The sequence below is a fragment of the Spermophilus citellus genome (genome assembly GCF_964194105.1).
Source record: "Spermophilus citellus genome assembly, chromosome: 6".
In the NCBI taxonomy this organism is placed as follows: domain Eukaryota; kingdom Metazoa; phylum Chordata; class Mammalia; order Rodentia; family Sciuridae; genus Spermophilus; species Spermophilus citellus.
The window spans coordinates 3,217,421-3,244,883 of NC_138187.1; the positions used below are offsets into that span (position 1 = coordinate 3,217,421).

At 47.9% G+C, this 27,463-nt stretch overlaps 1 protein-coding gene across 17 annotated transcripts in view; it reads right to left on the reverse strand.

Moving 5' to 3' along the window:
- RBFOX1 (RNA binding fox-1 homolog 1) overlaps positions 1–27,463 on the reverse strand; it is a 328,470-nt gene that overhangs the window by 100,713 nt on the left and 200,294 nt on the right. For all 17 annotated transcript variants that reach the window (XM_081297350.1, XM_081297345.1, XM_081297353.1 and 14 more), the window contains exons 3-4: positions 11,683–11,826; positions 4,914–4,967 (exon numbers count right to left, since the gene is read on the reverse strand). In XM_081297350.1, the coding sequence (XP_081153476.1) occupies positions 4,914–4,967; positions 11,683–11,826 (198 nt within the window). The remainder of the gene's footprint in view (positions 1–4,913; positions 4,968–11,682; positions 11,827–27,463) is intronic.

The window sequence follows — 27,463 nt, forward strand, 5'->3', positions numbered from 1 at the left end:
ATGTGTTCAAGAAAGGGTCGATTGATGGTCACTCGTCAGGATTTCACATTTAAAGAAAAATTAAGCTTCTTTACTTGGGGAGATTGGATGAAATAACTTTTACCATCCTTCCCAGAGTAAAGGTTTATGATTGGAAGAAGCCTGAATTACGTGGTCAATGTAAGATTACATGTTCCACAAAAGAAGGATTCTGCCTAGTTTTGTATACTTCCAAACTGGGTGCCAAAAAAAAAAAAAATCACTTGCTAATTAAATAGTTTTGAAAAAAATAGTTCTGCAAAAGGAAAGAGACAATTTTTTCCTCCTCTCTCTGTTCCACCTCTTGGCCAGTGGGTCCTAAACCTAGTTGAACATCAGAAGGAAAAGGAAAGATTGGGCCCTGTGTCCTGTCTACCGGATCAGAATCCCAGAGTGGAGCCCAGAAATCTGTTTGCCTAAAATGCTGCCTGTGTGACTCAGCAGTGAGATAGCCGTGACTCTTGTCACCCCATGTGCCATCAAAAGAAGGACTTGGTTCTTTGTAATCAGTAAAATTTTATATCATTCATTTTGACAGAGTAATCTGTGGTGCAGCCTGAGTTTATAACTTCTCATCTGGTGCTTAGATGTAGGGGTACCTTGAAGATTGCAATGTCCAAGGGCTAGGCCACATCCTTTTTCTCTGTGGGACCAGCCACCTCTAATATCGTGGTGGGGAGGAATAGCTTAGGTGAGCTGAACTCTGGGCACCCCTGCCCTGCATTATCCTGAAGGCTCCCGTGTCTCACTGTGAATCCTGCTGGCCTGAAATCAGCATGCTGTGTGTGTGTCAAGGAGAGGTGAAGGGAGAGCTAGAAGCATCTTTGGGGTCCTAAGGAAAGTGTCTACACTACAAGGGGAAACTCTGAACCTGTCCCCTCACTATAAGCTACCGAGAGGATTCCTTTAGATTTGCCAAGATTGGGTTTGAAACACAGCTTGCCCCAGAAATCGTCCTGCCAATCAATACCAAAGAGGCTTTCCTAACCTCTTCCTTGGAAATTTCCATCTCCCATCAGGCCAGAGTGGCACGGCCTTCCCTGGTCCCAGGTCATCAAGTCCCCACCTGGGAGCTGCACTGGGACCAGAGAGAGGCCTGCAGCCCTCCCTACCACCAAGGACACTCTCTCCCGAGCCCAGGTGGCTTGGACGGCAGCTGTCGTGGTTGGTGCCTTTGACCTGCCTCGCAGTCAGAACTGCATCTCAAGAAATCAGCAACCTGCAGTTCTTGAAAAAGATCACCACGTTTTTTCTGTCTGGAAAAGGAGAACAAACAAGCCTACTCTGGACTTGGCTTGGGGAGTGCAGGGACCACATGAGCTGCGGCAGCAGAACCCCTTAAAGAGGAAGAGTGCAAGAAGAGGGGCCACCCAGAAGGTGGCCGCTGCCCTTCATCTGAGAGGCAGCCTCCCAGGGTCAACTGTGACAGGGGGCTGGAGTGGAGAGAGGACTCAGTGCTTCTTGCAGAGAAGACATCTGGTGCCACCCTTTGATGGGCCAGCATGATCAACAGGCCAGATGACAGTGGCCCCCAGATGGGCGGCCAGACCAGCGTGACTGGCTTATTTTAAAACCTTTCTGTGGATCATCAATTCTGACCTTCCTCTACTGCAGTCACCTTGCCTTTTTGATCTCTGGAGTTTTAGGTGACACCTTCCTTTTTTGTATTTATGTAAACACCCATTCTATATCTTAGATCAAGGTCCTGAGCCTCCCTGGATGGATGAATGGGATGATGTTTCCCTCTGTGTGAATCGTCAAGGCCTTTGGTCTCTGGTGCAGGGAAATGGTATTCCTGAGAGGAGAGGTGGGGGAGGGTTTGAGTTTCTTTCCTGGGCACGAGCACCATCCTGTCTAGCCCTCCTGCCTTCTCCTCTCTGGCAAATGTCCACTCATTCCCCACTCTTGGCTCACAAGTCCCTTCTTTCCAGAAGCTTCCCAATCTCTAACAACACCGGTCTGCCTGTCTGGATCTTAACTGCCTCTCCCGTCAGCCAGGGACACGGCACATTTAATGGCCGTGGCTTGTCTTCACGGTCTGTCTCTCCCTTTGCCCAGGAACACCTCTGAGGACAGGAGGCACTACTGTCTTGCCCCTGTGTCCAATACCCGCATAGACACGGAGTCAGAGAGCAGACTGCGGATTTTCTAGGTCTACCGTTAAACCTGGCTGTATTCCCCCCAAACCATGCAGAGATAAACAAAATGATTTAATCTTCTAAAAGGAAAAAGGAGTGGGTTTCCCAACCCTAAATGCTATCCAACTCTGGTTCTCAAAGCCCAGTGGTTTTTTGTACCTGTGGTTTTTCTGTATACTCGGTATCTGTATTTTCCTAAATGACTTCGGCTGTATGTTCCCAGAATATTCCAGAGGCTGCAGTGTATGCACAGGTGCCCATGCACACGCACACACAAATGCACAGAGCCGTCCGTCCTTGCTGGCACTAAGTGGCCTGCCTCAGGGACTGCACCACAGAGAATGAGTGGCCACAAGGGGAGTCCTGGCCCAAGAGGGCCCGATGCCTCCCGACTGTCTCTCCTGCACTGAGTGATAGAAACAAGGTCATCACACAGTTCAGTTTTCTTAACCACTAAAATGAAAATGCTCCTCTAAAGAAGGCCCTTTCCCATGAAAGATAATGTCAAGTGTGACAGATATCTCTGGGGGAGCCCCTGCCCCCATGTAGCAGCTCCCAGTTGGACTGTCTCAGTGACATTCCAGCTGCACCTGACCAGTCCTCTCCCACCCCTGCAAGGCCAGCTCCTGAGAAGGAGCTACCCACTGAGAGAAGGAGGTTATTTTGGATGCTTCCTAATGCAAAAGAAAAATTGGGGGAAAAAAAGCCTAATAAAGACAGGTTCGGGATGTGGCAAACTTAAATGGTCTTTTTCCCAAAGCCCCCAGAGACAGGCTAATCATGGGAATGACGAAAAGAAGCTCAAAAATAGCACTACCATTGTACTTTCAAAATAGCAAACCATATTCTTCTAATGTCCCCAAACAGCTCTGGAAAAGAATTCAATAGCTTTCTTCAACTGGCAAAAATTTCAAAACAAAATATGAATTCAATAGAAAAGTTTTACAAAAAAGCAAGTTAACAACAACAACAAAAAACTTTCAACATAGGGGCGCAATAGGTGGACTCAGGGTTAGAACCAGGAGGCCAACATTGGGGCATCTTCCAAGACCCCCCCAAGAAGACATCAGGCCAGTATGAAGAGCATCAGGCCTGAGCTTTGCTTTGCAGATGAGGAAGGAGTCCCTCTGGGTCATGATTTTCATACAAGATGCAGGAGGGTTAACTTCTCCCTCACTCCCAGCTAAGAGGCCAAACTAAACTGACCTGTGACGAGAATGACCGCAAAACATCTGAAGTTAGAGAAGAAAGACAAAGTCCCTGAATGATCAAAACCATGGAGCAGAATGGATTGATGTTTTTTTTTTTTTTTAATTCATCTGGCAGATCATCATATCATCGTGTCCATGGCAGAGAGAATGCTGGAATTTTCTTTCCTCCATTTGATCAATATTGTCCTATTCATTTAATATCTAATCTACTTAGGAGGGAGGAGGGTACAGTACAGATGGTCCAATCCTTGCCTCATTATGGACCCAGGACAGCGGCTCTGTTGCCTGAGACACACTGGATAAAGCCAGCACTGATGTGACCCTCCTGGACCCTAAATTGTCCCACATTGCCCGAGAAAGGAAAGTCAGGGGGCCCAACTAGCATTTCTGTACCTGGTGAGCAGTTTCTCTCAACATCCAGTTTCATAGGAGAGGGAAACTGGGGCTAGCAGCTAGCCAACATAGCACAGCTGTTAAAGGCTGCCTCTCTGGTCACTGCAGCCAACATCCCTATCCTTTTCTGATGTCACTCCCTGTTTCTCCCCAGTGTCTGTAGCTAGGCCTATGCCTTGTCTCCTCCAGGGAGATTTGGACGGGGATCTTGAATTTTCTGTGGTAGCTGTAAGAAGGGGATATTTTAGGGTCAATAGAAGCAGGATCAAGATTGGCCAAAGAGATGTTCTACATTCAGGTGAAGCTGTGATCCGGGTCCAAAATAGAAAGCCACTGTGCTTGTGCCTGGCAAAACAGATCTGGAAGGTTTGTTACAATGCTGATGGCTGGGCTCCAATTTCAGAGTTTCTGATTCGGTAGCTCCTGGCTCGAGCCTAAGAATCTGCATTGCTGAAGAATATCCAGGTGATGCTAATGCTCCTGGTTTGGGACCACACTTAGCCACTGAGAGAGAGCATGCCTTGAGAGAGTTCTGCTTTTTCCTTCTTCCAACATATCTCTCTTTTGAAAAAGTGCTGGAACCTCTTTATATAAGCCCCTGACTTGTGCTAACACATTAGCTCCGGGGGAAAAAAAATCTATTAAAAAATTGGCTTTCCTAAACAAAAGCAATCTCAAAGCAATGGTACATTGCAACATGCTAATGAATAAAATTATATTCAAAAGGTTGGTGTATATGAGATTTCCTCCCTTACGACCCAGGAAAATAACTGCACTTTATTAATACAGAATAATCACAATATTTACCTGCTCGTGAGACTATCAACTCACTTTTTAATATAAAGAACATAATTATCACTGAAAAACAAAAATGTAGCAACAGCATTATTTTTTTAAGCATGGGTAATTTTCCTCTGGAAACTTGAGATATGTATATATAGAAAACAGCAATTTTAAATTACCCCCTACACGTTTTTAAACTGACCCCAGTGGATTTCCCACCACTTTGGAAATGGGCAGGGGTCTCTCAAGAAATTCCCATTGATGTGTATTTCCACAATATTGGGATTAAAACAGTGCAGTTGTTTCCCCTTATTCAGAGCAAACATGTTATAATAAACTAAACAATTCTAACATGAACTAAGTTGCTTACCTTTGAGCCGCGCTCATTAAAAATAATTTCAACATCTAAGATTTTACCAAATTGCTGTAAAGAAATAGAAATATTTTATAAGCAAAGAGAGAAATGGACTAAATTGTATGATGCACACTGGTAATTGTTCCCCAAATCAGATTTTTCTTCCCTCATTTAATATCAAGGATATACATTTTACATTTTCTACTAGTAAATAATGCATTTGAAACATGAAAAAAAACAAACACATCCACCCATAGCATCTCTTGAGTGGCCCTTCACTACCAGGTGAGGTGTCCCATCAAGGACTGGTACAAAATATTAATTGGAAGGTTAATTCTGCGTTCCTTTCTTCATGTGCACGAGAGCTTTCCCAGGCACTGAGCAGCAGAGATTTAAAATGGTGAGTCCAGATAATGACCCTCCCAGGCGACTCCACTAGCCTCTCAAAGACACAGGCTGGATGCTATGGGATTCTGATAGTTAAATGTCCAGCTACAGTAGGATGGTGAGGGCGTGGGCTCTGAGCTCACATCAAAGCTAAGAACAGCCAGACCATGTGAGGCAGGTCAACTACAGACGCGGAAGCAAGTCCACCATCCAGGTACCCAGCCTCACCAAGACATCCACCCAGCTGTGATGGCTCAGGCTGAAGTGTGACCTCCCTCCCTAGGGGACAGTCATATGGCTAAAGAAATCAGCTTTAGACCAGTAACACAACCAGGCTTTAGGAAAAGTCTGCAAGAAAGTTTCTGATTAAAAATAAATTGGACAAGCCAGGGTGAAGGCCCACGCCTGTAATCCCATTGGCTCGGGAGGCTGGGGCAGGAGGATCACAAGTTCAAAACCAGCCTCAGCAACTCAGGGAAGCCCTAAGCAACTCAGCGAGACTCTGTCTCAAAAATGAATAAACAAAATGAAAAAATGAAACCAATGAATTGGATAGCCAGATAAAATACAGACACCCTGTCCAACTTAAATTTCAGAATTTCTAGGATAAGTATATTCCATCAAATATTTAGGACATACTTATGCTTAATATGTGTTATTTGCCTAGAATTCAAATTCAACAAATATGTTTTTTGTCCGTTTTGGGTTTTACCTGTGAAATCTGGAACTGCTCGTGAGAAGTGTGTACCTAGTAACTTGATTCTCACTTGGAAAGAGGATGTGGGCTCTGAGGATGGAGCCATCTGATGACCCCAAGTCCCTTCCCTGAATTTGGAGTCAGGGTTCTTGTACCCTGTGAAGTGGGGCTCCCCTTTCTTGGGTCCAGCCCACACCGCATAATGCAGGTGGATGGGGTGATGTCCAAGGACGCTTCATCGTGGAGTGGGACAAATGCCCGTCTTAGTGACGAGAACAAAGAAACAGAGGAACATAAAGAAATCTCTCTCCTAAAACTTTCTTTAATTTTGTGCTTGCCTGTCATTCATTCCATTTGCTTGTGCATTTGAGATTTAATGGCACCTCTCTTGCCCTAGGACAGTATTTCGTCTTTCTCCCGTGGGTGGACAGTTAAGCGTGCCCCTTACAGCAGAGGGCAGAGGACTGGGTGGGGTTAGGGACCAGCAGTGTGGACAGGGGACACAGAGTGAACACAGAGAGCCAGGGACAGCTCGCCTGACCCATGGGCCTCACTTGGAGAGCATCAGGAGACCCAGAGAGCAAAGGTCAAGGGGAGCCTTCTAACATCCAGGAGAGACCCCTCGGAACACCCAGGGGCTATCCTTTAGAGCACACAAGGAAGTCTGCCTTCCTCGGAAAGACAAAAAACACACACACACAGGCCTGGAGCCTGTAGGTAGCTCTAAACCTCTAGATGAAAATTATTTTGGCTATGGAATAAAGTAACTTGGGGCTTGTCATTCTATGCCATAGAAACTTATCCTACCCAGGCAGGGACCACCGTCTTCTCCTTCCTGAGCACAAGTCGTTCTTCATCTCGGAGACAAGGGAATGGACAGGGAGTAACTAAGAGAGAAGGACATGCAGGACGTACCACTTGTGGGGACAGCAGACTGCCCTCCAAGAAGCAGGCAGCAAACTCACCCTGTGATTTGTGCACAAAGGTTCTTTGGGTCAAAGAAATATTCTTTTCTTTTCTTTCTTTCTTTCTTCTTCTTCTTTTTTTTTAAATTAGAATCTTCACTGCCAAGTTTTGGTTAGAGAAAAGACGTGCAAAAAAGAAGAGAAGAAAATCTCCTAGCTTGGGAAAGGAAGGAAAGGTAAACAGAGTCTTCACGGGAAAGAGCCCTCCAGCTTCATGAGGTCTGAGGACCAGGGATTCTGACACAAGGGCCTCAGTATTCCGTTCCCACAGAGGCGATGTACGTATTTCAGGCCTGAGAGCGTAGGAGCACACAGATTTAAGCAAAGGGAAGCCTGAGAAGGATTTCTTCCACCACCAGGAAGCAAATGTACTGGGGAGCCCTCTGTAAGCAGTGGACACAAAAAAACCTCCTTTGAAATAAGATCTGCTCCAGGAGGGAACCGATCACAAAGCAATCTCAGCAGAGGTTGCTCCCTAAATGAAACCACGACACCCTGTGTCCTGCAAAGATCTCAGAGGTTCCCTCCTTTGGCAGTTGCCACGGGGTTGATGGTTCTCCAAGCCAGAGAAACGAGCCGGAAGAAGAATGCTAATGCAAGCCCCATTTCTAAGACAGTTGTGTGCTATATTTATAGTATCAACAGTTTAATTGGGAAGTTTGGTGCTAATGATGTAAACACAGCTGGCACATTTTCAATTTCAACAGACACGACTCATCCCAGCCCTAACTACTGTGCGTCTGCTCAATGGAGGTGTGCAGCAGCCGCGTTCAATAAAGTCTTCAATCCACGCGGAGTCCTGGTCGCTGTTTCAAGAGCAAAATCCGGAAGCTTAGCCGCACGCACTTGGGCAAACATGTACCAAGCACTTTTAGACATCCTCAGATCAAATACTATTTCTCTGAAAAACTGCGAAGGATGTGCAATGGATACAGCATAAAACACGAAGGTAAAGGTTAGTTCAAAGCGTGGGCAGACAGCCTAAGAGAGCACGGACTTCCCAGTTCCCCTAAGGTCTGCTTCAGTGCAGAAGCAGGGGGTTCCTTGCCAGGTCCCCCAAAATGACTTCACTCCTCATGACACCACGGTAGATGGAACTTTGCATTTTCACTACAGGTATGAGGAAGGCTGTCCGTTATATTCATCAAGTGAGATCATGAAAGCATCTCTCACACATGTTGACAAATCGTACATCTGTTTGTCAGTGACATTAAAGAGAAACTTGAGTGGATCCTTCTCTTTCCCAGAGGGTCAGCATCTTGATAACAAAAGCAAGGCTGTGACATCCATGGGACTACTTTGCAAACTGGAGATCCAGAGTCATCGAGCAACTGTCTCTGCAAACAACTTTATGATGGTGTGAGCTGTTGCAGTATTCTGCTGTGCCGTGACCCGTGCCTCTCATCCCAAACCCACAGATGCTTACATTTAAGATATTGAACTCATGAAGATTCCTATTTGGGAGGAACTCACTGCAATCAGTTTGGTGGAAATCCTCAAATTTCTTTCATGGGATCAAAAACTTGAATGCAGGATCCCTCACATGCAGACACACCCAACATGAAGGCAGCCAGGACTGGACCAACAAAGCTTCCAGAAGATGTCTGGAATCATGGCCCCTAATACTATGAGACAGCCATGTGCTCGCGCCCCCCTGCTGTGTTGGAATGGCCCTGGCTTCTGTATATGGTAGCCACCTAACTCCTTGACCAATGAATGTCCCTTCTTATACGAAAAAAAGAAAAAAGAAATCTAACATGAGCCAGAAGATCAAAAGCCACACACTGGAAGAGGGGCATCCTAAAGAGAAGAAAGTAAGGGGACGGAGAGCCTGCGGGGGGAGGAACCAGGATTCCAATCCCAGTGAAGAGGCTGCAGCCACCGAAGTAAAAGGGGCACTGCCTGGAACCCTCAGAATCAGGGATGGTTCCAGAAGTCGTCATGAACATGGCAAGTTTTAGGCAATTTGAAAAAAAAAAAGAGGTTGTTTTTTGTGTCCTGATTTTTTATTTGTTAGTTTGTTTTGGGGTTTTATTTTTATTTTGGTACTAGCTGAGGACTGGGGTATTAAACCCAGGGGCACGTAACCACTGGGCCACATCCTCAACCCAATTTTTTTTTTTTAAATTTTGAGACAGGGTCTCACTAAGTTGCTGAGGTTGGCCTTGAACTTGTGATCCTCCTGCCTCAGCCTCCCAAGCCACTGGGACTGCCGGTGTGTGTCATCATGCCTGGCTATTGTTTTGTTTCAACTGTGAAATCTCTGTGCCCATATTTGACAAAGGAGACAAGGGGGTGGGAGCAGAAAGATCTTTGTGTTTTTCTCTAATTGTCCTCATTGTGACCCCTGCCAAAGTGAGGGAACAAAGATGGACACAGTGCCTGAGACATGAAGATGTCTCGTGTCCCTAGGACTTGACAAACTCCTAGCTGGATGAAATGGGATTTCTTACAGTCACCATGGCCTGAAAGAAGAAGTTATGTTAAATCCCCTGTACCCCAGCAGCAAGCCAGCCAGAGTGTCACAGATGCCTTTCAGTGTGATTCAGGCTGCTAAACGTATCCTATAACAAGATATGGCTTTGCGACCACCAGGGTTTGGCCAAGAAGAACAGATTTTTAGAGCTGAAATTGTGTTTCTTTAGAATGATGTTGTAAACCAGGAGGCCTCAGAGTTATTGCAAGGGGCCCAGGAATCCAGATGTCCCCAGTAATTTTTATAGTTGAGACCCACACACAAAAAAAAACCCTCACATACTTTTTAAAATGGACACAGATGCTGTATGTGATGCCCAGAATTAATTTCCGTGTTAATGAATGTATACTGCATTTTCTTAATTGATAGATCCTAAGTGTTTTTATCCTCTTGCCGAATCGACATCTTGTTATTACTTGAATGTTGACTTAAAAAAAAAGTTGCTCTGACACCAGTAGATTTTGATCAAGGTTTGATAATAGACATTGTGACATTTTGGCAAGTTTCTTTTCCTAGACATCTGCCCTGCCTCTATAAGAACAGAGAGGTTCAGACATTAATGTAAGCAGGATCCCCTCTCTGTGATTTCTAGGTGTGAATGTTTTGAATACCGCTCTGACTTCGTAATGTAGACTCGGGTAAATTTCAAGACCAGGGAGGGAAAACGCCCTAAAGGGTGGAAATGGGGGTGTGCCACAGCACAGGACACCAGGAGAGTGTCAGGATGGTCATTAAGGGACTCAAGTTCAAAGCCCACATCAGAGTGTCACTTGATGAGGGAAAATAGGCTGAACAGCAAGACATCTTCCTAACCTGACATTGCAAAGAGAATATAATTCCTCTGACTGTCCATCATTCAAAACCCGTCTCACTGCTTTGCACACACTTAACCTCGACTCTAACTTTGAATGCTCTGCACTTTTCAAAGTCATCTTTGACCTGAAAGTGCCCGAGGGTATCTCTGTTCTGCAAGAGTTAGAGGGCTTAACTCAAGGTTATTACCAAATGAGAGAGATAAAAGTGCAGAAGTTGACCTTTTCCTCCGAAATGTCAGGATTCGAGCCTGGGTATCTTAAATATTAGGATGCCTGTACTGCTTTTGTGTCAAATGCATACTTGATAAGCATCATGTGTGTTAAAGAAATAAAAGGTGCAAGCTCAGCCCCAAATCACAGAGCACTTGAGTGAGGACCCAGAGCTCCCCTTTTCATGTAGAGAACAATACCAGCTCTGCTCAGAACAAGGCATTGCACCGAGTAGCTTCTGATTCCTTCCATAACGTTTGCATGCATCCACCTACTCTTAGAAGCAGCCCACCTTTGCTGGAAATCAAATGTTAAGGATGTAGTTCTTTTCATCGAATCCACAGGCCCTCACTACCATCGCTGACACATTGTGGACAAAGGTACTGACTACATCTGCAAAAACCAAACACTACCCGAGTCCTCTCATGGCTTTGTCCTTTGATGGAGCTCAGACCAAAGAGATGGAAAACTCATCCTTTCCCAAGGTGGAGCGTTCAGATATCTTCCAGAAAAAGAATCAGTGTCAAGATGACCTATGAGTGAGCAAAACTATCGTTTATTTTCTCAGCGTGGGTGGTGGCTTCTGACCAGTTCTGTTTCACCAGGGTGCTTAGGCAAGGCTGTCCTTTGTCAACAACTCTGAGTCCTTGTCCCTGATGCCAACTGCAAGAATCAAATCAAACGTATTATACCTGGGGGGGGGGGGATTGTCATTGTTCTTGTTGTTTGTTTGTTTGTTTTAAACTAAACTTTAAGCAGAAGGAGTCATCCTACTGCAGCTGTGTCCCCAAACTTAAATGATCAGTGCCTGGGAAAGAGCGGGGAAACGCGGAAACATGTCATGAGTCACCTTTCCAGAGAAGCTGGCCACCTCAATAGCAAGCAGGACCATGATGATGGCCAATGTTTCTTTTAGCTATGACCTGAGGTCCCAGGCCACTGAGCTTGGGATCCTCAATGGGCTTGTGTCAACAGTGGGTGATCTAAAGTTTATTTTCCATTTGATATTCAAGTCACTTTTTAGAAAACCATTTAGCAAAATAGAAACACAGTGAGCCTAAGCAGAACAGATCTGCTGCAACCCTAGAGGGGTCCTGGGCACCGAGTTCCAGCAGACGGCCTCTAACACGCCTTGCCCACCCCGGGGACATATGTCACCTGAGTACTGGGCGCAGACAGAACTCACGGGAGGCAGCGAGCTCTGGGGGCGCTGGAGGAGAGAGGCAGTACTTACACCAAACATTTGCCGGAGGTCTGGGTCCCGGAACCGGAAGGGGATATTGGAGACATGCAGGCGCTTGGGCTGAGACTTGTTTTCTGTGTTTTCAGAAGGCTGCGTCTGGGGCTGGCCGTCCGGTGGTGCTGCGTCGTCTGTCTGCTAAAGGGACAAGAGGAAAGCAGAGTCTCTTGAGTGGACCCAGACGCTCTGTCCCAGATGCGCCTCCCCACCCCCTTCACAGTAGACAAAATGGCAGAAAAAGAACAAGAGAAGGAAGTGCTCCGATGTCCCTCCACCTATGTTTTTTGAGCATCCCCTGGGATCTGGAATTCGGCAGAGAGAAATGCAGAGAAAAATCCTTGCCCACGTGGAGCATGATTTTTTGTGGGAGAACGAGAACAAAACCCATTAACAAATGTAGAGTTGGAAAGAGGAGATGTGGAGATAGTGGAGAAAATTAAGGAAGGGAGGGGGTGGAGGGGCTGGAGCAGTGCCAAGGTCTTCATTAAAGGTTCTCGTTATTGCTTAACCAGTGTGGCTCTGAGTCTTAAGATATACCTTCCTAATCGCTAAGGTGCACTGATAAAATACTAATAAATGCCCCAAATTTGGAAATGCCATTCAGCATTCTGCAGCACAAGGAATCAGCTGATGATCTGTTTTTAAGGGTCAAATTTAGTGTCTTAGTTGTACAGACCTGTGCGATCTTCCACTGTTGACCACATTTGCCTTTTAAATTTAAGTGAATTTAAATAAAGTGCAAAATGTGTTTGCCTGCACTGGCTGCATTTGAAGTCCTCATCAGCCGCATGTAGCTAGTGGTCCCCTCCTGGACAATGAAGATACAGATAGAGGACTTCCATCTCTGCAGAGAGTTCTGCCAGGCTACACTGGCACAGATGACCTAAGGTTACGAGTGTAATGCATTATCCCCCCCAGCCCTTGCCCTCAAAACATTAAGCCTGGATAACATGAGGGTACACTGAAATCCTTGCATAGGCTGGAACTGGGAAGAAGACACAGTTATGGGGTATTACTGAGCTGGTGCCCTTTCAGATAGACTTCATTTTTAGGTCCTTTCTCTGCAATTTGCTTACGCTGCCTAGAGGGGGCAGTCGGTGCCACCGACATCAGATAACCCACTTCTTTGAAACTAAGATGGAGAGTCTATGCCAAAGCCCATGGAATTTATGAGCAAGGAATCATCCTCACCTATTTATAAGCCATTTAGAAGCATATAACTGAGACAAAACCATCAATGCAGGCAGCCAGGTGTAAAATAATGGAGACTTAGCAAAGGAGGCAATCTTACAGAGTGCGATGTAAAAGAAACATCCAAATCACAGGGGCTTCATTAGTGACATTCTCATCAACCCTGGTATTTACTGGACAATTTCATTTGCATTCTCTTTCCAAACGCACCCCGAATTGCATCTTAAAGTCAAGACCTCCTGCGGGCTAAAAAAGCCCTTCTTCTGAGGGGCACTGGTATCGACCGTCCACCCAGGTGACTTCTTGGACGTTCAAGGCAACACCAGGATGAGAACAATGAGGAAGTTGTTCTGCCTGTGCCATGACAGGGACAGGAAGAAGGATGGCCTGAGTCTCTTAACCAGAGCATGACAGATAATGAGCCTGCACCCCCCGCATGGCTTTGTGGAGACCGAACGCCGGCATCTGTGCCAGCTCGGGGGTGCTCTTGGCCATGGCATATGATGATGAGTGCAGAGTGCTCCACTGTATGGAGTGACGATGATTTCAGGAACGTCAAGAGAGGGGGAAAGCTCCCATGGGAAACGGGAAAGGTCCTCATTCGCTCACTCGACACAGCTTTAATGAGCAACTGCTATGGGCTGACCACGTAAGTCAGTTCTCCGTCCCATGCAGTTCCCAGGTGAGTGCAAGAGAAAGGCAGAAAAAGACAATTATCAACACAGGTGGCTGGGTGCTGGGGTGAGAGTGAATCACACAGGGCTGGGTGACCTTAAGGCAGGGACATAGCCCAGCCAGAGATCCAAAGGTACAACGATGCTGGAGGTAGTTTGAAGTGGGAGATAACTAAGGCGTAAGGGGACTGAAGCCGGCCAAGAGAGCAAGAAGCCTGAAAAACACAGAGATGTGAAATGATGCTTAGGATGCAGAGGCCCAGGAGGACCTTAACGTTGCTAGTTAGAGGGGGCACACGTGAAGGACAGGAGGTCAAGGAGGCTGGGGGTTGGCTCTCCAGAGACCCTGTGCACAGAGCAAGCGTCTGAATTTCCCAGCAGCTCAATGACCCTAGCAGGAGTGACCAGTAGTGACACGAAGGGTAAATGTCCTGTTTAGTGGCTGCCTACACAGGGACCGACTGGCAGAGCGAGTGAGCACCCGGCCACCACAGGTGCTCATCAGAGCAGCAGCTCCAAGACCCAGACAGAGCAGGAGTGAGCCCCTCGCTGGAGTTCTGAGGCTTGCTCCCACACTCAAGGCACAGAGGTGACCTTGAGTCATGACACCATCACTTTCCAGGGGCTTAAGGGGCTAGAGCCCCCAGCACAGGATTCTAAGTGGGCAAGAGCTGCCCTGGAGACCCCTGAACATCCAGGCCAACTTTTCCAGCCCCAGAGAAGCTGACAGTTGAAGGCAAAACCAAAACGAGCTCCTTCCCATCACGAGAAGGGGACTTAGATTTGGATTCGTGCACAACTGCTGGATGTTTCAGTTTAATAAACCTAATTAGGAATTACAGAGATTATGATTAAACATATTAAATGATTAATAGCATTATGCCGCTCATGTGAAAATTAAAATTAATCATCTCTAGTCAAACAGGACTTCGGAGAAATCTTTGCGTTGTTTCCTTTGATAAAAACACACAACGCTCAATTAATCATTTTGTAGCATATGCATTTATACAAATACCCACATATTGTGACATAGGAATACCTGTGTTTAAAGTAATTCCTCCTGTGTTGCGGAGGGATATTGGCCATATCATACTGTTACATCGTGCACATACACAAATATAGCACAACAAAGCCTGTCATTATGTACAACTCCCGGGCACCAATAAAAACGGTGGGAAAAATGATTCTTAGTGAAAAGATTTAAAGATTAAACTATCTCAGACTTTTGAGGGTATGTGAAAAGGGAAGAAGAGGATTCAGGGGTCTAAAAGTCGAGAAAGAACAGCAGAAAAAGAAATCTCTCTCAAACTGAGCGGCCTGGGTGTGCAACATGCTGTTTGACCAGGCACCAGGTAATCAGGTCACACACCCTGGGGGAGCCTGTCCCCATAATCTGCTGATCTTAGGCAGGTCTCATCTGCTCTGTTTACTCACAGTGGAACAAACCCCACAGCCTAGGGGTGAGGGACACATGCAACAGCAGGTTCGGGAGGCAGCTGTCACCTCCCTGGAGCCCTCTGGTTTGGACTGAGCAAGTGGGCCTCCCTGACTCTCGGGAGGAAGGCCAACTCCTCCTCCTCCCACTTTCCTGAGAGCTTTCAGGAGAAATGAGCTGAGGACAAGCCTGTGTTCTGGGTGCCTGTTACGGTTGGGATCTGGATGTCCTCTACAGGCCCATGGGCCGCAGGCTTGGTCACTAGCTTGTGGCACATGTGGGAGGTGTTGCCTCACGGGAAGAAGTGAGGTCCCTGTGGGCATGTCGTTGAAGGGAATATTGGGACACAGGTCCTTCCTCTCTCTGCATCTCAAATGCCACGAGGTGAACAGGCCTCTGCCACCACACCCTCCTGCTGCAGTGTGCTACGCTGCCATGCGCCCAGAGCAACAGGGCCAAGGGACTGTGGACTGAGACTCTGAAGCCAGGAACCAAAATAAACCTTTCTTCTTTATAAGTTGAACACCTCAGGTGTTCTGTCACAGTGACACAGAGCTGACTAACATGGAATGCAAGGTGAGTTTCTTTGATGACAACTTCAGTGGCTTAAAGCAACAGAACTTTCTTCTGTCACATTGCAGAAGCCAGAAATCTGAAGTCAGAGGGCCAGGAGGGTCCCACTCCTCCAAGAGGCTCCGTAGGAGTGCTCCCTCACCTCTTCTGGCTTCTGAAGTCCTCAGGCATTCCTTGCTCTGGGCCACACATCCCTCCTGTCCACTTCTACCCACATGTGGCCATCTTCCCTGTGTCTCTCACTCAACTCCACTTCTGTTTTCTCTTCTTATAAGGACACCGGTCACTGGTTTTAGAGCCTCTCCTAAATCCAGGATGACTTAGAGATCCTTAACTTAATTACATCTGCAAAGACTTCTTCTCCCAAATAAGGTCACGTGTATTCACAGTTCACAGAGGTCAGAACGTGGACGTGTTTCTTAAAGGCCACCATTCAATTCACTACAGTCCCCTGTCAAACAAAAATGCCACTGTGTGCTTGGCACCAGGGACGGTGTTTTTACCACCTCTAGGAGCACAAGGTCCTCGAAAAGGTCAACTTCACACCAGGTCCGAAAGGAGGGAGACTGCCCCATCCAGGGCTGGCCCAGGCTCCCCTGTGTCAACAGAGGACACTTTAATGAGACCCTGAGCGGAGGGGGCACTTGAGTCTTCCCTCCCTCAAGCCAGGCTGACCAAGTGCCCATCTGCACTTGACCCTGGACTCAATGGTGGCTCTCAGCGAGGTGGCAAAGCCCTCGTCCACACTCCAGGCCCTACTCTGTAGGTTCATTAAGCAGTTAGTAGGTACCTGTCCTGGGATAATGGCCTCAGGACCTCTGTGACTGGCTAGGTCCCATGCATACAGATGTGGCATTATCAAATCATGGTGATTATTAGCAGCACCATTAACCCCCGGCTTCTGCTCTATGCTTCTCAGGCCCGTGAATGTGTCCAAGTCTGAGATCCATGGACGCCTCCATGACCCCAAGTGGACGGGAGGTCCTTTAGCCCCAAGAGGCGGCCTCACGGGCAGAACTTGGCAGAGGCCCTGGAATGAGCCCTTCAGGACCACAACGGCGCCCTGTCTCTGGCCCCGGGTGAAGGCCCTAATAGGAGGCGGGTGTTTGCCCCAGAGTTTTCCTTAATAAACAAACTCCCCAGGTATCAGCGCAGGTTATAAATGTTAAGAAAACACCACTGGTACTTTCATCTCCTGAAGATCACTTAGTGCTTCCACAAAGACCTTAATAAAGACCCGCGGGGCTCCCTCTGCTATAATCGCTCCTAATTCAATGAATAGCTCTGAGCAACCCACGGCTAATCCTAGTGAAATTGGATTTTGATATCGACCAATCCAGGGATGACTGTGGAGAGAATACGCATAGTTGGGTAGGAATATGTGCCTTTTGGATTCTGCTCCTCCCCCCGAGTCCTCCCTCTGAGCGAAGCAGACCCTGTGGAGTCCCACTGGGTGTCATCTCTGCTGAGGACCCCATCGGGGGTAGAAGTACAGGTAACGGATATTTATGGCAGGGCGTCCAGCCTAAACCCTGTCCCATCACTTACTGCTACCCCCTGAGCCTCCAGACCCCTCAGCTGCAAGCGGGGACATGGGATTTCAGCCCAGGACTGGTTGCCTCTGGTCCCCGGGGGCTGGAGGCAACTCATCCTGGGGCTGGATGAGGAAAATGTGGGAGGTGCAGACCCAGAAGTACACAGTGAAGTTGTCACCAAAGTCAGAATGCAGGGAGGTCCAAGAGATCTTGTTGAAGCCCTGAGCTGAGGGGAGGGAGGATTGGCCTTAGAAAGAAGATGTGAATTGTGCGAATTAAAAATGTATGTGTGTTCGTAACCTGGCTCAGTCAGACGTCAAGGATGCTGGGTGACAGCCATGGAGGGTGGCTCTGGCCCACAGAGTGTCAGTGATAGATGTAACTTGAGAGTTCCTAGAAGCCATACTTTTAAAAGTAAAAAAAAAATCCAAAATCAATCTTTATATATTTAGTGTCTATATACATATGTATGTGTGCTGGTGTATATAAATATATACGTACATTTACACACACACCTATATAAATACTCACATATATATGCAAGATACATGTATAGATAGATGCATAGATATAGCGATAAGTGTGTGTATGTAGATAATCTTCATATACATATATGTGTACATATGTATTTATATATAATTCTATAAAAATCATATGTAATTATGTGTATATATATATCACATGTATAATTCATTTCATTACTGGGAATTAAACTAATCCAACTGGGAATAGAACAAATTATATATATTATACATGTATGTATAATAATAACCAATTATATAATATATAATACATAATATTATATATGCATAGTATATTGCACATACAATAATATATTGCATATGAAACATATATCATATATTACATATATTATATAGACATCATATTGTATTATACATATATGTATATATATGTAAATATACCTATATATTATATATACATATACTTACACATATATCGTATTATACAGACATATATAGAATATGGTATAATATGGCATATGCTCTACCCTGAGCTACATCCCCAACACCTTTTTATTTTGAGGCAGGGTCTCACTGATTTGTCAGGGTGGTCCTTGAACATGTGAGTCTCCTGTCTCAGCCTCCCACATGGCTAGGATTAGAGGAATGCACCCCATTATCTGGCAGGAATATTTTTTAACCCAACTTATCAAAACCATTTTTCAGCGGGTCCCCAACGTAGGACATCTGGCCCCGTCTCGCTCGGCACTCTGACGCCTCGCGTCTGCTCCACTCACGGCTCCTGATCTCAGTGTGGACTCTGAGTTTTCATCCTTGATCTAAGGCTTCAAAACCCGACACTGGAACACCCCAGCTTTCCCAAACATACTTCAGAGCTCCTAGGAGCCGAGTCAGGGACCCGAGCTTGCATTTAAGGTGGAGTCAGATCAAGTCAGACTCCAGGTGAGCACATGCCAGTGCTCCACAGGTGACAGACACGAGGGCCCCTTGCAGACGTTGTCCTCCCCCTGGAACCCGGAACCGCACATGACAAAAGAATGTGGAGGATGCCGGCGGAATCCGAGTTGCTAAAAACCTGAGCATGAAACAGAGATTGCGGGGACTACCCTGTGGCCCAGCAGAATCCCAGGGTCCTTCTCAGGGTCCCCTGAAGGGGAAGAGAAGAAGACAGGCAGTGGTTATGGTGCAGGCCCCTCCTCCTCCTCTGCTGATGGAAGAGGGGTCCCGAGCCAAAGGACAAGGGCCTCAGAAAAGGCATGGGAACAGATCCTGTCAAGAGTCCAGGGAAAGCAATGCCATCGCGCCCGCTGAAGCCCGCGTGTGAGCTACAGACACCCACGTCCGGCTCCAGACACCCAGAAGGAAACGTAACACGCTGGTGCCGTTTGAGGCACTGGCTTTGAGGTGATCTGTTCCTGCAGCAACAGAAAACCAGTGTGCTCCTCGTAACGAAACACAGGATAGAATCTTTCCATCATTCTAGAAAGTTCCACGGGATGGCACTGGTTTAAGAGCCACAGAAAATGGTGGGCAGGTGCGAGCGTGGAGGATGGGGCTTCAAGGGAGGACCAAGGGAGGATATATGACAAGAACAACACGGAGGAGGAAAGGGATTTTGGTTCATGGTTTAGAGGTCTCAGTCCATAGACTGAGGTCCACACTGTGGGCCCGAGGAGAAGCAGAACAACATGGCAGATGATGCGTGGAGGGAAGCAGCTCAGGACATGGCAACAGGCAGACAGAGTGTTCTGCTCACCAGGGACAAATACAGGTCCCAAAGGCACGCTCCTGTGACCCGCCTCCTCTAGCCACACCCCACCCACCTTCAGTTAATCCCTCTCAAGGGATTAATCCACTGAATGGGTTAAGGTTCTCATCACCCCATCATGTCCCCTCTGAACCTCTCTCATTATCTCACACATAAGCGATTGGGGGACACCTCATCTCTAAACTGTAACAGTCACTGAGGAGCAAAGTGAGGACCAGCTAAAGGGTCTCAGAGGACTGAAGAGAACACTGTGTGAAGTCCACTGAGAGCTGTGTGTCTCTTTAGGAGGTTTTTGTGCCTTGTCCCACTGAATCACCAGGATGATGGGAACAAGGAAGCTCAGAGAGGTCATGTGCCCTATCCAAAGGCACACAGCCAGGAGACAGCAGGAAGAACTTAGGAAGTGGAACACTCCCCACCCCCTCCACAGCCTCTGGAGGTGCAGGTGAAGATGCTCTGGAGGCTCAGGCTTGAAGGACAAAGGCCAGGCACACCTACGGGGTGAAGCTCGCTGCGGTTCTAACCCCTGTGCTGCAGGCCTGGTCTAAACTGGAGGGCTGAGACCTGAGCACAAGTCGCCAGCTCAGCCAGCCAAGGGAGAGACAGACAGCCAGGCTGCCCGCACACCCCGCCAGGCTCCTGAGCCCATGCAGCCCTCCCCAATCACATTAGCCCTCTGTCCTCACAGGAAACGCACACCCCAAGGATAACCATCCTATCGAGTGCTTTGTGTCTATTTATTTTGCAGTACTGGGGAGTGAATCCAGGAGCGCTCCAGCTCTGAGCCATATCCCCAGACCTTTTTTGGTGTTTGATTTTGAGACAGGATCTTGCTAAGTTGCCCAGGCTGGCCTTGAACTTGAAAGCTTCCTTCCTGCCTCATCCTCTGGAGTCCCTGGAATTGGAGGCCTGTGCCACCATGTTTGGCTTGAATGCATTTTTGAATCCCTTTACCTGGCACGCTGGCACTCAGTGGGTCATTACTGGATCATGCCAGGACGCCTGATAGTCAGGTTGTCTCTTCCCTCCCTGCAAGCACCCCCAATTCAGGGTAGAAACCCAGTGGCCAGGACAGGGTTCCGATGCAGCCTGACCTCCTCCCACCGCAGGCCTGTTGAATATGCAGCATCCTCTGTCTCCCACGGGCTCCCTCCCCTCCACTCACAAAACCCTTCACATTGATAAATAAAAAGTGTACTTTTGAATAGCCAGCTGCTTCTCCCTCCTCCACCAATCAAGTTACTTCTCAGAGAGAGAAGCTCGTGAGTGTCTCCGAGGCATGATTTGATTAAGTTGACAATATTATTTGAGCAATGGTTGAGTACCCACTGCGATGTACTTTGGACCAAATTGATTTGTGTAACGAACACTTGCTCTGTCTCTTCTCGCAGCCTGAATAGCGGTCTTGATTTAGCCAGTAATGCCGGGCGCCGAGTGAATTTACAGAGTCCGCGCTCCCTCTCTCTCAATCTGCGGAGAGGAGCGAGGACAGGGCATGGGCAAGCATAATTCAATACATTGTACTATAAGCTCGGAAAATAATATCACAGAGCTCTGCAATATACCTATTTGATTTGATTTGTAAACCTGATAAAAAAGCAATCGAGAAAAGTTCTGGGAGAAAATATATATGTTCTAAGCAAAACTGTAACCATATTGAATGTGTACAAAGAACCCAAGAACAGGAACTAGAAAATTATGCATACCAAATCAACGGCTCACCCCGCACTAGACAATAGTGCACTCTCTTCATTTAAAAAGAAGCAAGATTGTGCAAAGTTGTTTTCTGTTAAAAAAAATAATAATGACGGTAAGCCTGGGGAAACATGAATTAAGACCCACGACTCAGGCTTTCTCACAATCCTACTTCAAAATGGGGCTTGTGCAGTCTCCGCTTTCTGCCTTTTCATTTTAGCTCTGTAGGCAAACAAATAAGTTAATCTCAGGGCTTTGGTTGTAGCTAATGCCTCATTCCCAGCTCAGCAGGGCTGATTCCACAGCCAGGTGACACAGATTTAAGAAATACATCACATTTCCCTTAACCGGAATAAATGCAATGCTCTGCTCAAATGACGGAATTCCTCAGAAGGAAGGGCTGGAGGGCTGCGAAGGGCTGAGGCCAAGTTCCTCTGCCATTTTTCATTCTTTGCGAACACAGTATGAGCAGGAAAGGGGCCAGGTGTTGAGCACATCAGTAGAGGCAATGGGCTGTCAAGGTGACAGTATCAGTCTTCGTCAGCTGCTAAAACAAAATACCATAGACAATTTGCTTTTACAACACACGTTTATTTCTCACAGTCTGGGAGGTGGAAAGTCCAACCGTGAAGGTTTTCATCCTGGCCTGCAGGTCTTCTTGCTGTGTCTTCACAGGTTGGACAGAGAACAACTCCCTCTTCTTATAAGGACACTAATTCACTCTCAAGGGGCTCCACCCTCGTGACTTCATGTGAACTTGATGACCTCCAAACATTCCCATCTCCAAACACCATCATAGTGGGGGCCAGGCTTCCACACCTAGATTGGAAGGGACAGCAGTGCCATCGAAAGAGGACCCACAGTCCCCTAGGAGCAAAGATGCACATTTGTCCTGAAGACAGACAAGGGTGCCACTCAGCCAGAATTCAGCTCCTTACTGATTCCATCAGGCAAAATACCTTTATGGAGCACTGACTAGATATCAGGCCCTGCCTCTGACCATGGCCTGTGGTCCATGGACCTGTAGGGGGCAGAGGGTGTTTCTCGTCTGTGCTCCAACCTTTTGGTACTTGGCAGGACCTTTGAGACCCACTTCTGGGCCCTTCCTTGTCCTCCTCTTGGCCCTGGCTTCTCTGGGGACAGAGGAGGCAGAGCTTCTAATGAGGCCGATGCCTCCAGCTTCCTCTCTCATGTGCTGGGGCTCATGTCCCTGGGGGCCTGAGTGGATGTGGGGGAGCCAGCATGCTTGGGTCACTCTGGGTGGTGACCAGCCACTCCGTTACCCCACTGCCAACCAGGGTCCCATGTCGTCAAGGCTGCTGCCAGTGGTGGGTGCTCCCAGTTTTTCTTTTGGGTGAGGGTCCCCTCCTCCGGCATCGGGACTCCTGGCCTTTCCTCCAATCCCAGCTTCTTTCAAGACTGGAGGGACCTCAGGGAGCAGGTGGCAGTGTGCCCCCATGGACGCTCCAAGACAGTTCTTTCCCACCCTGCTGCTTCTGATGATGTGGCCATACCTTGCCTTTCTAAGTCCCCATAGGAGTGGCGTAGGGTCTTCTGCTTGGGTGCATCCCGGAGATGGCCCTCTGGTCCTCCGGATCGGCAGTGTCCAGCTAAAAGCCGCGCAGCCTCCCCTTCTGCCCACAGCGCCACCCTCTGCAGGAGTTGCTCTCGGCAGCCCGCAGTCCTCTCCTGGAACCTCCCAGGTGTCTTTACTCCCCTGACCCCCTCGGTAACCCAGGCCAATTCAAACATCAATTTAAAAAGAAAAATTGTTGGGCTGGGGATGTGGCTCAAGCGGTAGCGCGCTCGCCTGGCATGCGTGCGGCCCGGGTTCGATCCTCAGCACCACATACCAACAAAGATGTTGTGTCCGCCGAGAACTAAAAAATAAATATTAAAAAAAAAATTCTCTCTCTCTCTCCTCTCTCACTCTCTCTTTAAAAAAAAAAAAAAGAAAAGAAAAATTGTTGATACTTCATACTGAATTCTCAATTCCACCTAGCTCAAAGATTTTTTTGTCCTCTAATGTATTATGCAAGATTTAAATTAACCAAATGGCAATCCTATACATTATGTTAATTTTCCAGGCCAAAGAAAACTGCTGAAAGCACAATTCGCTTGCAGAAAAGGGGCGATGAATTTCAGATAGGACGGATCTCCATGAACGGCCCTGGGTTTCCTGACTAATGACTCCTTTCTTTGTATAAATGCTTTAGTCAGAGAGACAAGGGCTCTCAGGGTTTTGTTCTAGAACTGCCAGGGTTTCTCCAGCATACCCTGAGACGTGTGGATATCATTCTTTGCGAACACTGATATATTTATCCACATAAATCTGGCAGTCAAAGAATCCTGTCACACAAAGCACAGGATTTCTCCAAATTGACACGGTTCAGGTTACCCCTGAGTTCCAGTTCCTATTTGTCAGTAGGTTTATTTCTATGGCTCTGGCAGACAGGGAGGGGGGAGTGCACCGGGGAATGGAAATGTTACAGGATCTCCTCCGACAAGAGAAGTGTCTGCCTCTGCTTTCTAGCATGTTCCATAGCTGGACAGGGACCTCAAGCCTTTCCTAAAAGGGCCTGTTTTCATCGGCTTTTCCACTGCTGAGACCAAAGACTTGACAAGAACAATTTTAAAGGAGGAAAAGTTGATTTTGTGGGCACCCAGTTTTGCAGGTCTCAGTCCATAGATGGCCAACTCCATTGCTCTGAGCCTGAGGTGAGGCAGAGCATCCTGGCGGAAGAGTGGGGTGGAGGGAATGAGCAGGAAAGGGGCCAGGTATTGAGCACATCAGTAAAGGCACTGGGCTGTCTCTTGACAGTATCAGTCTCTGTCGGCTGCTATAACAAAATACCATAGAGAGGGACACTCCACTTGCCAGATACAAAATACAACCCCCAAAGCCATGCCTTCAATGCTCACCTCCTTCAGCCACACACCACCCACCTTCAGTTACCATCCAGCTAATCCCTATCAGAATATCAACCCACTGATTGAGTCAAAGGTCTTGCAATCCAGTCATTTCTGCTCTAAGCCTTCTTGCATTGTCTCACCCATGAGCTTTTCTGGAACACCTCTCATCTATGCCATAGCCACAGAGTGAATGGTCTGGCTGTGTGGGCCACGCTGCTTCTCTTGCAAGTGAACACAGCCAGAGGTGACGTGTAATCAAACAAACCCTGATGGCCGCTGTGTTCCAATAAAACTTTATTCATACAAATGGACAGAGGGCTACATCTGGCCTGTGGGCCATGTTCCCCATGTTCGTTCTTAGAGGACAACTACTCCAGGTCTACACTGTTCCACTCGGCTACCATGCAAAGAGCTCGTCTGGAGGACCTTCAGTGGATGTGAGGGATAAGGATGAAGAAGATGCACCCTGAGCCCCTAGGGAGCCCCCAGTTCTGTGGGTGAGGAAGATGATGAGCCTCACAATTCAGAAGACTAGATGGTGAGTTCCTGACTCAAGGATCCTTGGATACATAATTCAGCCAGAGGAGAGTATGGAAAACTTCATGGAGAAAGTCTGACTCATTTACACATCCAGCTGCCATGCATCAGCAGAGCCCACAAACCTGCCCTTTGGCGTTCTAGAAGTCCAACCCCTAACAGGAAGGGGGAGAAACACCCACTAGCCCTGGGGCCATCTGATGTCTAGGCACTGGGGTCCATGGCTCTCCTGAGAACCCAGCGAGGGTGAAGCGATAAGGTTTGGGTGATAAACATGAAGCTCTGTGACCTTGGCCAAATCACCTGCCCTCTCTGAGTCTCCATTTCTTTATTTCTCAAAAAAGATATGATAAGACCTGTCCCCTCTTGAGTCCAAGAGAAGCAAATGAGACTCTGCTCTGGAAAATACCTTGGTTTAGTGTCGTGGACCAGCAGCCAACAATTTCTATTTTTCTGGAATGGTCTACATAAAAGACAAGACTGGGTCATGCAGTAGAATGACGATATGAAAGGCAAGGTGGCCTCTGTGAGATTCATTATCAATGGGGTCCTCAGCTCAAGTCACTCATGTCTGAAAGGCTCAGGGACTGGGGTGACCGGGGGCATCCTCGGTAGGGGGATCTGGGTCACCTTCATCAAGATGCAGGTTTTGAGATCTGAGAGGTGGACGGGTTGCCTGGGGTCAGAGATTTACAAGGCGTCCCCGCCTGTCACCAGGTGTGACTGCCTGGGTCCCCTGGGGAAGCCTGTTGAAATGCAGACTGTTGGGCCCCACCCGAGTGGTCCATTCCTAGCTTGGACCCAGGAGGAACCTTTGGACAGCCCCCTGGGTGGCTGGTGGGCAGCAGTGTGCCTTGCTGAGCCTGAGACCACCGGCTTGGAGCCCCTGGTTCCCAGCTCTTTGACCTTATCTCACCCTCTATGCCTCACAGCCCCCAGCTGTAAGACGGGGACTTGGGGATCTGTGAATTCATTCATTTCAAGAATATCACTTTCCTGCCCTCAATGTGACTGAGAGGCAGTGGACAGGGGGATGCAAGGCCAGGCAAGCTGACCACGGCTGGTGGCTTGGCGTGAGCAGGCTCTGGGCAGCATTGGCCCTGGAGACCCACTCTTTTTTTTTTTTTTTTTTTGGTACTAGGTACTGGGGATCGAACCCAGAGGTCCTCTGTCACTGAGCTGCTTTCCCAGCCCTTTATTTATTTATTTTTGAGACAGGGCCTCACTAATTTGCTGAGGCTAACCTTCTGGCCTTGAATTTGCAATCCTCCTGCTTTGGCCTCCCAATTTGCTGGGATGACATGCACATGCCAGAGAACCATTATTTAACTACTCTCCATGCCCACCTGTGAGCGGCAAACTGCTGTTTCCAGAACAGCCCCCAGGCCTCTGTGAGATCCTGTCTACCCCAGCGTGTGCCCACAGTTCTGGACAGCCCCCTGATTTGGGAGCTGGCTTTCTGTCTGCATTGGATCCTCTCCCAAGAAGATTCAAGTCTTCCAGGTGGACGGGCAGGTGGTGGCTCCAGTGGTTTCTCTGATGGACGTCAAGCAGGGCCTCCTCCCAGGCCCTGGGCACACCCGGGTTTCCACGAGAGCACTGTCCTGTGTGCCACAGCAGGGTCACAAAGCTGATCTCCACGCAGAGGCGCCCACTGCCCACTCTGATCCCCAATGCTCTGGGTCCTTCACATTGACCTTGAGATTGCAAGCTGCCCTCCTCATGCGGTCCTCTGGGGCAGCCTTCCTAATTCTGTCCTCTTAGCCCAGACCTCTCAGAGCAAGCGCTCTCCACTGAAGGGTGAAATATAATGGAATAAAACTCCGGGTACTTTAATTTGATTTAAAAAAAGAAAAGAAAAAAAAAAAAAAAAACTTTTCGAGTAGCCGAGGAGTTCATCTCGCACAACCGCCCAGGAGCCTGTAAGGAAAGATGCATCTCACCTACATTTTTCAGATGCTTATTATGTTACTTGTATTTCACAGACTGATTTCAAATATCCTCTCAGAAAGGCAGCCGACACTGGCTCTGGGATTTCAATGTGAGCAGGCTCACAGAGTCCTCCGTCTCTGCAGTCTCTCATTTTGAGAAAGAGCCTCACTAAATTGCTGAGGCTGGCCTCCAACTTGCCATCCTCCTGCCTCAGTCTCTCAAACCAATAGAAATTACAGACCAGCGTTACGTTACCAGGTTGCTCTAGAAATGCAGCTTTGGGGCTCGGGCCTGCTGGGTGCTGATGTTTTCCAGCCAAGTGGATTGAGTGCTGGGGACACCCCTGGTCCAAACTTACCCCTTTCAAGCGCCCTTTCTACCCTTTGCTAGTACGTGTGCCGGAGGTTTTCATCGGCTTGTTCTCCCTCTTCAGCAGCGATTCTATGGATCCGTGTCTTCTCCTGGACTGCGTGCTCAGTGACAAGGCATCTACAGCTTGTGACAGGCCAGGACTTGAGTATGTGGGTCATGAAGGTTGGCAGATGCCTCACATCAGGCTCTAGAGCCCCTTGGCCCCAGCTCCTCAGGCCGGTTGTCTCACCTTCTCCAGCGCATGCGCGGGACCCTCTCCGGCGCATGCTCGGTTGTCTCACCTTCTCCAGCGCATGCTTGGGACCCTCTCCGGCGCATGCTCGGTTGTTTGACCTTCTCCAGCGCATGCTCGGGACCCTCTCCGGCCCAGGCACGCTGCCAGCTCCAGCCTGGGGTGTGGAACGGGAGCTCCAGATGATTCTGACAAAGTGGTTCTGGGCCACACTTTAAGAAAACACTGAGAAGGGGTTAGAAAAAGCCAGTCTTTGGACAAATCATATTCTGGTTGTTTTTTCCAGTTGCTTTAAAGTCCTCTCTGGCAATAAGGCAGTGCTTTGTATTGATGGTGACCTCGACGACAGTGACAAAGACCAGGCTACCCCGGGACAGGGCCTCCAGTGTGATGTGAGGCAGATCCCCTCACCTCCATGAAACCTTCAGTCCCTCGT